Consider the following 11,890-nt stretch of genomic DNA (forward strand, 5'->3'; position numbering starts at 1 on the left):
GTGTTACTTTTTTTTTTTTTTTTTTTTTTAATAAGAACATTGAATATGTTGAGTGGGATAGTGAAACTAATAGATACAGGAAGATTTCCAAATACCTGGTGTTTCCCTTATCTAGTAGAAAAAAAATATACAGAAAGTGCATGTGTGTGTGTGTGCATGCTCACACACACCTCCTATTTTATTTCTTACACTCTGCCCTGGGTGGCTAATTCTGATTAAAACAAGGCTCACTGGGGTGGGTTGGTTTGAGTACTCAGTTATATGAATTTGCTCAAATGACCACTTTCTAAACCTTAAAATCCCTCTCTTTCATCATCAGTGCCTTTACTTTCATATTTGAGCCCTTAGAGTCCATATACTTTATTCTTTTTATTATTACTATATTGTAATATTAGTATAAACAAAATAAAACTATATTCAACAGGATCAGCTGAGTATCTGGTTTTGTCTAAATTAACCAATTTTGCCTGTATCAGTGGGTATGTAAATTAAGACATATCTATTAAGGTCAGCCACAGAAGTTTCCAGGTTTTTTCTTTTTATCTGTCTCAGACAGATATTGCTCCTAAGTCCGTGCTTTTGTCTCATAGATTGTTATCCTTATCTCTCTAGAAAACAATAATTACTCTTGTTTAGAAGTCATTTTCTAATTGTTTCTGTAGCCTTGCATAAGAAGTCTATTGTATAATGAGTTATGTTTGTTGCCTTGGTTTTGTTTAGCTGGATTTTCTTCAATTTGAATAATATGAGCATGTGTTTTGATCAGGGTGTATTGTTTGAACTGATCATTTTGATTATCCTGTTTGGAAGAAGCATAAGGAGATAACCCATGGTTCGGACTATGCTGTGTTTCTAGTGAGTGAGGTGTGATATGTAGTATTTTCTGTATTTGCCATGATTTCTAGACATAGTTGCTCCATATTCCCTCCTAATTTTCTGTTTCTACTTTCTTATTCTTTTAATATTCAAAAAATTTTTAATGAGAAAAAAATTAAATTTCAGGTACACTAAGCTTGTCTTTAAAAAAGATTCCAGTCTGTGTTTTAGGATAGGACCCTGCAAGGTGGGTTATGATATTTTTTCCATATATGTAGAGACTAGAAAACGTGTGAGAAAAATATCATTTATAAAGAGGATATCAAAATGGAAATTTAAAACACACCCCATCCTCATCATTCCAAGTGGCTTGATTCAGAATTTTTTTTTTTTAAGTATTTAGGGAAAAAGAATTAGCCAATTCTACACAAACTCATTTACAGAACTGAAGAAAAGTGTATATTTACATTTCCTTTATGAGGATAGGTTAAACCGATATTAAAGGCAGACAAAGACATTAAAAGAAAAGAAAACAACAGAGCACATACGTGAAAAATATAAAGAAATTGAGTCTGGCAATATGTAAAGACAATAGTACACTTAATTTGGTGTGCCCCAGGAATGCATGGATAGTTTCCCATTAAAAAAAAATCAATTAGCAACATCCATCATAATAAATAAAATGGCAAACAATGCCATATAAATAGATGTAGAGAAACATTTTAAAGTCTTAATAAATGTGATAAAACTTTGACCAAATTAGTATTAAAATAGAGCTTTCTCAAACTGAAAGAGGACATCCATGAACAGCCCGTAGTTACCATCACACATGGTCTGAAAGATTGAATACATTCAGTAAGACCAGGAAAAAAAAACAAGTAAATCCCCTCTTACCAAATCTATTCCACATTTCAGAGGATGTTCGAGCCACCCCGATCTTTAATAACTTTTCCACCAGATCCCCATAATATATACAGAGATAGGGCTCAAAACTCAAAAATAATAATATCAATAATAAAGTAAAAAAGAAAAACAGCCCAGAAAAATGATCATAAAAACGAACATTCATTCTTTCATAGGACATATTCTGGTGGCAAATAAGCACATTAAAAATGTTCAGTTCATCACTCATCCATGAACTTCAAGTTAAAATATTGATGACATAACTCTACATCTGTTAGAATATCAGGTGTTTGGTAATTATGTGAGGGAAATGGGACATTCATAAACTGCTAGTGGAAAATTAAAATCATGAAAATGCTTACGAAAAGAATTTCTTTTAAGCATCAGGGTCTTAAAAAGCTGAACATAGTTTTACCCTAAAATTTAACCAATTTACTTAAAAGTGAAATGACAGCATTTAGCCCTATAAATACGTGTGTACAAATGTCCATAACAAGGTTGTCTGTAATACTCGAAAACTAGAATCACCCCAAATGTTCATCTACTTGAGAATGGACGAATAAATTGTGGTATTTCCAACAAGTTAATACTACTCTGTCATAAAAACTACTGAATTATTGGTACATGCAAATACATGGATGAAAAATACAAATGGATACATCAGACTTTGTCAGAATGAAAACAACCCACACTTACACATTTATCCCACAGAAACGAAAACTTATGTTCATACAAAAATCCTTACACAAATGTTAAAAGAAACATTACTTATAATAGATAAAGCCAGTAACAAACCAAAACGTCCTTCTATGGGTGAATGGGTAACTAAACTGTACTAAATCCCTATATGAAGTAATGCTCAGGAGTAAAAAAAAGAACAAATTATTGATGCACACAACAGCGTGAATGGACCTCATTAGAATCGTGTGAAGTGAAAAGTCAATCACCAAGGGTGGTTGTTGTTGTTACCTGCGATTGAGTGACTCCAACTCATGGTCACGTTATATAAAACAGAAGAAAACATTGCCTGGCCCTGTCCTAGCCTCACAGTCATCAGTATGTCCGAGTACATTGGTGCAGCCACTGTGTCAGTCCAGCTTATGGAGGGCTTCCCCCATTCTCGTTGGCCCGCTCGTTCCCCAAATATGATGTCCTCCTCCAAAAACTTGTTTCCCTGAAGCAGTAAAGTCAGACAATGTTCTGTTGGAGCCAACAAAACATGTACCATTCAAGAATTTTTGTTTCTTTAGATGTCATCCGGTCAGTTGAAAATCATAGCAATGTATAGGACAGAGTAGAAACGTCCCATAGATTTGCTTAGGCTGTAATCTTCATGGGTGCAGATGGCCAGGTCTTTTCTCCCTGGAAAGGCTGGTGTGTTCAAACAGCCAACATTTCAGTTAGCAATGAGCTTTATAAATAAATATATGTGTATATATATATATATATATATATGTATGTATATAAAACCAAACAAAATCCAAAGCTGTCCAGTCGAATCTGACTTATAATGACCCTATAGGACAAAGTAGAACTGCCCCACAGGGTTTCCAAGAGGCACCTGGTGGGTTTGAACTGCCGATCTTTTGGTTAATAGCCACACTCTTAATCACTACGCCACATACATATCATCATATAGGAGATATAAGCAAAAAAAAAGTCACAAATGGATACATTATAAATATTTACGATGACAAAATGAAGCAAAAATATTGCACAGTAAGTATATATTCATAATGAAACATTATGCAAACTATCACACTTTACGATGGTGTGTTGATATGGTAGAGCATTATATCAAGCACAACAGAACATGCATTAAGGTGAAAAAAAAGTTTTGGAATGAGGATTGGACAGAATGAAAAAACATAAAATACAGAAATGTAATGATGGAAAATAAAACAAACAAGCAAAAAACATAAACACATGATGGCAATTGACCAGGAAATGAGAAGCAAGGGTAACGTTTCTGTTTATGAGGTCAAAAAGGAAAAAAAAAAACCTTGAAAATAGCAGTAACAGCAAAAATAACAAAAATAACAGGAAACAAGGAAGTGATACCTCCCACGTGCACAATGCATAACTTTTATTCCATTAAAATCTTTTAGATAATGCAGTAAGAAAGTTTTTAAGCACAACTTCATTTTGTCATCCATTTGAAGAGACCACTGTAGAAATGCAGAATGTTGACAGTTCTGTTTTACAGATAGAGAATATTAATGCAGATCCCCGTGTGGTAAAAATCAACGTTAACAAAGAGTAAAATGCAAGAGCATATGAAATAGATAAACATAGACATGCATACACACTATATGAATAAAAATTTGGTCACCGGTGAATACAAAATGTCCTGGACAGTTCACCAAACACCCCCAGGAATTTTGTTAGGCTTTCATATGCTTCAAGAACAGTCACTAAATTGCCTGTCATCTCCTCAGGGAGAACCTCCAAGGGTAAAAAAAAAAATCCATAAATTCTTCTCACTCTGCCATGTTAAGAAACACTTGGGGGAGTCAAGACAGAGGCTTCATTGCAGGTAAAAAGACAGACTTTTTCCATTTTTTACCAATACCTGAAACGTTTCAGTGACACTTGCAAGGTCCCACCTTTATTCAATGGCAAAATCATTGCAAAATATTCGGATTTCTGAGTCAGTTCTGTGTGCATTCTACTTTTCAATAGTACCTGAGACTAGGATCTCTCTCCCTTTCTTTTTTAGCATCATTATTTTTTTTCAAATATTCATACTTTGTTTCAGAGGCTAAAGGCTCATAAGTATATTTGAAGCCTCGTCATTATGTCTACATGATATTTTTACTTTGTATAAATAACTATATGAATAAAAAAGTAACAGACAAAAAAAAAAAAAAAAAAAAGGCCTGGAGTCAATTTTGCCTCATAGCTACCCCATGTGCATCAGAGAACTGTGGTCCGTAGTTTTTCAATGTCTGTGAACTTGCAGAAGTGGATTTTTCTTTTTTCCAAGGTGCCTCTGACTGGATTCGATCCCCCAACCTTTCAGTTTGCAGCTGAGTGTTTAACTGTTTGTGCCACCCAGGTGGCCTAATTATGTGAATAATAGAGCTCATATATGAAAGTAAAGGAAGCATATGCAGTATTAAAAATACTGGAGCAGAATTGTGAAGCTACAATATTCAGTCTCCAATGTTGATGTCCTTCCAAATCCTTAGTTATAAGCTGGCTCTACTCTTAAGTGTAATTTAATATATAATGTATATTTAAATAACTGTATAAATGTATATTTTTGCTAATCTTTTGTTGAGGAAATAAATTTCCATCTCACAACTCATGTTGAGATGTGAAAAGCAATTTTTAAGAGTTTGGGAAACTTGTAAGTACCCAGTTTTATGATGATTGCACAATATATATCATATTCTTCAATTCCCAGGAGAATCTGGCAGAAATAATATATAATTTTCTCAATGAACATAGCTTTATAAAAGGAGAATGAGATAGTCAACAAAGATAGTAAACTATGGAAAATAACTTCGCGCTCTCCATGGAACTCCAAAGCTATTGAGAGGAAGTCTTCTTCTTTTGCCTTACCTTATTTTTTTTTTTTTTTTTTTATAGGAAAAGCAGTACTTAGAAATACAAGTCCTTTTTTTCTCCAGCAGTTTTTACTGGGTTTTCATCATTACAACTAAACAAGATTTACTTTGCTTTTATGGCATTCACTGATGATACTTGATCTCCTAATTGTAGTATCTACTGATACCCAATTACGAACTTCTAAAAAAAAATATTGTGTTTTAGGTGAAAGTTTACATAGCAAATTAATTTTCCAATACAAACTTCTTACACAAAATGTGTCAACACTCTCCTTGTTTCCTTCCTGGCTTCTCTGTGTCCATTAGTCAGGTTTCCCTGTCCCTCCCCGCCTTCTTGCCCTTTTGGTCTCCTATAGTTGGTAGTTCTAAGGGGCACATTCTTCACAGATTTTGTTGCTTAATTTAATAGCCCCGTCTGTGATTGTGCTCAAAGGTGGCCACGGGCAGTGTCTATAGTTTCACATTAGAAGGTTGTCTTAGGACAATAGTCTCAGGGGTTTCTCCAGCCTCTTTCAAACCAGTAAATCTGGTCTTTTTTTTTTTTTTTGAATTTGAATTTTGTTGTACATTTTTTTCCCTATTCTCCCCCAGACCTTCTACTGTGATCTTCGTAAGAGTCGTCGGTAGTCATAGCCAGGCATCATCTAAGTCATCTGGTCTCAGGTTAGAGGAAGCTGTGGTTCATGTGGGCCATATGTCCTTTGGTCTAATTGCTTCCTTAAGTCTTTTATTTATTTATTTATTTATTTTCTTCGCTCTCCTTTGTTCTAAGTGGAAAGAGGCCAATAGTTTCTTTTCTGACATAAGCAATGTGTGTGTTTAGGGTCACAGACTTCTAAGTAATGTTTTATATGAGATAGTGTATTTCTCCTGTTACCATTTTATTATTTAATACGTTATGATTGTATTTTTCTATTAGCTTATTTCTAACTCAGAGGCTGCTGGTCCTGCTATTTTCATTGTAAGTAATATCATTTCAAACCATTAATTCTTTTACCTTAAACTGCCATCCTCAACCTTCTCTGGCATTTTTTTTTAATCTGTCATATATTAGGGATATGTATTATTCATTTAAATTTAAATATATTTGTATGAATTATGTACTATATAATAGTTTAAGCTAGAGGATTTCTTTATCCAAGTGAAATTTTTTAAAGAAATTTCATTATATAAAATCAATGACATGGACCTCACTTTCTACCCCCTCACTATCTTAGATTTTTTTTTTTTTATCTTAGATAGTTCGATGACAAAGTATATCTGATTTGTTACAAACGACTTAGTATATGTTACTTGTAAAGAAGTTGCTCCTAGGGCAGGACGTATTTTAAGTAAATTTATATTCAAAGGCACAGCTGTTAAGGTAATCCTGACTCAACAGTGACCCCAAAGTGTTTCCAAAGCTATAAATAACTATGGAAGCAGACTGCCACATCTTTCTCCCAGGGAGCCACTGGTGGTTTTGAACTGCAGAGCTTTAGGTAAGCAGTCCATCAACTTATATTAAAATGTATTAAGTAAAATAGAAGATGTATAATCCAGAAGCTTGGCAAACTGATGGTCCAATTTTAGTCACGGAGTTGAAGATGGGGGAGAGAAGAGCTGGGGTCAGTTACATGGATAACACGCTACTCAACCTACTCATCATCATAACCCTGACGCAGAAGCTAGGTCAACTAGAACGATTCTTGTATACATATGTAAAGAAAAGTCCTTTCATGTCAATTATTGTTATCATTTTAAAAACAACAACATTATATCCTTGATTTTTGAGACTTATATCTTGATAACTTAAATGCACTGAAACATTTAATCATCATTTATTTTTCCAACAACCCTGAAGGGAAGTGTTCATGTTGCAGATGTGAATAAGGAAATTAAGGTATCTTATTTTATAACTCACAAATGGAGGTACAACAGGGACTATATCTGCATGGGTCTAGCACCTAGAATGTTTTCCTGTATAAAGACAGCTAATCCCCACTATGATTGATTAGATTTTCCTTGTTAATCATGTGTTCAGTATCTGTCGAGTGTGTTGTTTCAGTCTGTGCCACCCATGGCACAAGGGCTTTTATAGGACTCTGTTTTGAAGTAAAGCATATTAAATATTTCCACACATTTTGTGAATTTGCACTTTAAAATTTTTATAATGAAATTGACATTTGTAGTACAATTTTGTAAATGTCATTCTATAAATGAAAAAAAAGAGAGTTTAGTAATCACCCATATGCCTACCACTTAAAAAATTTAACTTTTTTAAATTTTTGCTTCATATATTTATATGCATTTTAAAAAACAAACAAACAAACCAATCCCGTTGCCATCAAGTTGATTCTGACACATAGAGACACTGGAGGACAGAAGAGAACTGCCCCAAGGAGAGGCTGGTAGATTCAAAGAGCCGATTTATGGGTTATCAGCCAAGCTCTTATCCACTGCTCCACAAGGAATCCAGCTATGTACATGTTCATGTATGTATAAATATATATGTATTGTGTATACATATATGTGCATGTATATGTATGTGTATATGTACAAGTATATGTGCATATACATATACATATATCCCCACCGATATGTACACGTACACATACACCTATGTCTTTGTGTCTATCTCGATTACTGTGTTTACTACAGGGTTTCACAACTTCTGCCATAGTGACAGTTTGGACTGCAAATTTCCTTATTGTATGGTGTTACCCTGCATATAGTAGAATGTTTAGTAACATCCCAGGTTTCCATTAGATACGAGTAGTACCCTTCTCCTAGTTGTGACATCCAAAATGTCTCAGATATTGACAAATGTTCTTTGGGGAGCAAATTTTCCCCAACTGATAACAAATTAGATTTCTCTTTCTTTCCCTCTTTCCTTCTCTCTATCTCTGTATCTTCATATGTCTATGCTTTATTTCTGGGAGGCAGGTTTAATTTCCAATAACTGTATTGGAAGGTGTGGATTTATCTTATTCATTTAGCATATTGCCTTTGTATGCTAAATATCTACCAGATGATGCTACATAAAGCCTATTGACGATGCTGATGTCTCTACCCAGAATAGGTTTCCTAATAGACCAAGATGGACAAACACAATCTAACAGTGCTGAATGAATTCATTCTGACGGGAATCACAGACCGCCCAGAGCTGCAGGCGCCATTGTTCGGGCTATTCCTCATCATCTACGTGATCTCAGTGGTGGGTAACTTGGGCATCATCATCCTCACCAAGATGGATTCCAGGCTACAAACTCCCATGTACTTTTTTCTCAGACACCTGGCTATCACTGATCTTGGTTATTCAACAGCCATGGGACCCAAAATGCTAGCCAATTTTGTTGTGGATGAAAATACAATCTCCTATTATTTTTGTGCTACACAGCTAGCTTTCATTATTTTGTTCATAAATGGTGAACTTTTCATTCTATCAGCAATGTCCTATGACCGCTATGTGGCCATCTGTAACCCTCTGCTCTACTCAGTCACCATGTCACAAAGGGTGTGTTGGGTGCTGGTGGCAATCCTCTATCTTTATTGTGCATTTGTTTCACTTCTTATCACCATAATGATTTTTAATTTCTCCTTCTGTGGCTGCAATGTCATCAGTCATTTCTACTGTGACCCGAACCCTTTGTTATCTTTGCTCTGCTCAAACACACATGAAATTCAATTGATCCTTCTCATCGCAGCATCTATTGATGTGATTACATCCCTTTTAATAGTGCTTGTTTCCTACCGGCTTGTTCTTGTAGCCATTGTCAGGATGAACTCAGCTGTGGGCAGGCACAAGGCCTTGTCCACCTGTGGATCCCAGCTGACGGCAGTGATAGTGTTCTATGAGACCTTAATCTTTACGTACATGCAGCCCAAGTCCAGTCATTCCTTTGATGGTGATAAAGTAGCTTCCATATTTTATACCCTGGTTATCCCCATGTTGAATCCCTTGATTTATAGCTTGAGGAGCAAAGACGTAAAATATGCCCTACATAGGACATGTAAAAAAATATGCAAAATCTTTTCTAAAGTTTGATCGGTGATATGGTTCCTATAAATTACATGATGGGCTTCAAACCTTGTCTGTTTGCCTCCTTAGGGTATAAACTACAGAGTATAGAGAGCACAAATGTATTCCACATATATTTATAAATATCTTATGTGCCAGTCACTCTTCTAAATGCATTGATCAACAAAAGAGTAAAAACCTTTGCCTTCCTTGAACTGAAGATATGGATCACAAATATAACAATTAAGTAAATTTTATAGTAGAGAAGAACGTGCTGGGGCCCTGGTGGTGCAGTAATTAATGTGCGTGGCTGCTAACTGAAAGGTCAGTGGTTCAAACCCACCAGCCAATACCTGGGAGAAATATGTGGCAGTTGGCATCCATAGATTTACAGCCTTGGAAACCCTATGGGGCAGTTCTAATCTGTCCTGTACAGTCACTATGAGTCAGAATCTCCTGGACAACAGTTTTGCATCTGGGTTTTTTGAGAATGTGATAGAAAATAAAATCCTTTGCCATTGAGTTATTCTGACTGATAGCGACTCTATAGGACAGGGTAGAACTGGTCCATAGATTTTCCAAGGAGTGACTGGTGGATTTGAACTGCTGACCTTTTCCTTAGCAGCCAAGCTCCTGCCCAGTGAACCGCCATGGCTCCAGGAGAGTGTGTTTGGGACCATGAAATCAGGCAAGGAGTGTGAATATGCTGAGTGGGAGTGGGAAAAAAGTAGTAGGTACAAAACTGGAGTTACAGTGATTCTGTTTTTTTCAACAATTAAAATAAACTTTACAATGTCAGTATTTGTGTTTGTGTATGTGTGTATTTGTGTAAGCCCTTGCCTTCTGTTTTGGCCTTCTTAATTTCTGAGGAAGGGTATTAGATTCTGCCAGGTTTTAATGATTCTCAGTGTATTGTGATGATTTGAGTTACTCAGTGATGTCAATTTGCTCAAATGTCCCCCATTCCAGACTTTAGGGTTCCAGTCTTTTCTTATTAATGCCTTTACCTTCCCATGTTAATTTGTTTTTTTACTGTTCAGCAATTCAAAGGTTCAGCTCCACATCTGACTTTATTTTAATCAGTGCATTTTTGCCGAGATCAATACACACACCAATTAAGATACATTTCTTGAGGTCATCTATAGTTGTTCCCAGGTTTGGAATCCCTTTCCCACTTGTCATTCTTATTTAATAACTATCTTTTTTTTTTTGTCTCAAGAGTTGTTATCTTTTATTATGTATGTGAAAAGCTTTTGAAAAACATTTATTCAATTATTTCTTTGTGTATTTCCTTGAGTAACAGGATATGCTATGATGAGTTAAATTTGTTGCCTGTCTTTCTTTGTTTCCCTAACATTTGTTCAATATTTATCATGCACTATATTTCCATTGACTTTTCTTTACCCGACTTGTGAGAGGCAAAATGAGATAATCCTATTGTTTGTACCAAGATGTATTTCTAATTAAAGTGAGGTATGTTATGTGGCAAGGACACAGTTTTCTTGCCTTATGGGCATAGTTGCTCCATGTTATTCCTCAAATTTTACCATGTATTTTTGTTTATTATTATTTTTTCTTTGTAAAATTTCTAAGATTTTACCGAAGCTTTTTTTTTTTTTTTTTTTTTTACCAGAGTCTAAATTGTTTTAATGGCTCACTATCATGAAATAAAATCCCTCATGTAGACAATGAAATTCAAATAAAAATAGTCCATTGGGATATAAGAGAAGGTGCATGTTTTATTTTCATATGAGCATCAATATTTTTGAAAGGTTGAAGCAGCTAGAAGGATAAGATGACCATGATAAGACAGAGTTACCCAGGCTGGGGAACATTCTACTACCCGGAGCAGCTTACTTGGCACCACTCCCCCCCCACCCTTAGCTTTACATTAGAATTCTGGTTTCTTGATATTTCCCATAGTTTTACATTAAAATCTTGGTTTCCCTTTTTTTAATTGCTGCCCGATCTAAAGGAAATTGGCAGATCTGGTTTAGATGCCAGGTTGACATTCTGGGTAACCTTTTAAGAATCATACGTAGTAAATTCTCCATCTCTGGGTGGAGTGTAAGAACCATATTCTGAACATATGATGCATGAAGTAACATTTAAGCCACATGGCACCAAAGTAGTTTGATTGATAATGTTGCTGTTGTAACTTGTATGATCTTCCTACTTGTAAATCCCTTAAAAGTAACCTTTTGCCTCACTCTCACTGAGCAGTCTTGGCAACATCAGCACCAACTGTTTCCTTCCTTGAACAATGAAATAAAGGTGCCTTTCAGTACTCCCACTTGAGTCTCTGGTTTATTTAATGAGACAAGTCAGTCGGAGTGGAACCAGGGATTTCCACAGCAATAATGAGCACTACCAAGCAATAATACCTTATACTTATTGACTGGTGTATCATTGTCATTCTTCAATGTTTAGTTAAATTCGTTTTCACAACAGCTCTTTGAGGCACAGTCTATTCATATTTACATAACTCAGATGATAAAATGGAGGATAAAAGAGGGTAAATAAATTAACCAAGTTCAACTCACAAAGGATAAATAAATAGTCCAAGTTCACAGTGGCCTTAAGGACAAAAACAAGTTTC

The 11,890-nt window shown here is 35.3% G+C and overlaps 1 protein-coding gene across 1 annotated transcript; it reads left to right on the top strand.

Moving 5' to 3' along the window:
- Positions 1-8,370: 8,370 nt before the first annotated feature.
- Positions 8,371-9,318, top strand: LOC100663777 (olfactory receptor 8K3-like). The gene has a single exon (XM_064289399.1). It carries the CDS (start codon positions 8,371-8,373, stop codon positions 9,316-9,318), a length of 948 nt encoding a protein of 315 aa, XP_064145469.1.
- Positions 9,319-11,890: the final 2,572 nt, after the last annotated feature.

The sequence above is a fragment of the Loxodonta africana genome, chromosome 7, assembly GCF_030014295.1.
Source record: "Loxodonta africana isolate mLoxAfr1 chromosome 7, mLoxAfr1.hap2, whole genome shotgun sequence".
Classification (NCBI taxonomy): Eukaryota; Metazoa; Chordata; class Mammalia; order Proboscidea; family Elephantidae; genus Loxodonta; species Loxodonta africana.

Coding starts and splice junctions, on each gene's coding strand:
- LOC100663777 (XM_064289399.1), top strand. CDS start 8,371: ATGGACAAACACAATCTAACAGTGCTGAATGAATTCATTCTGACGGGA.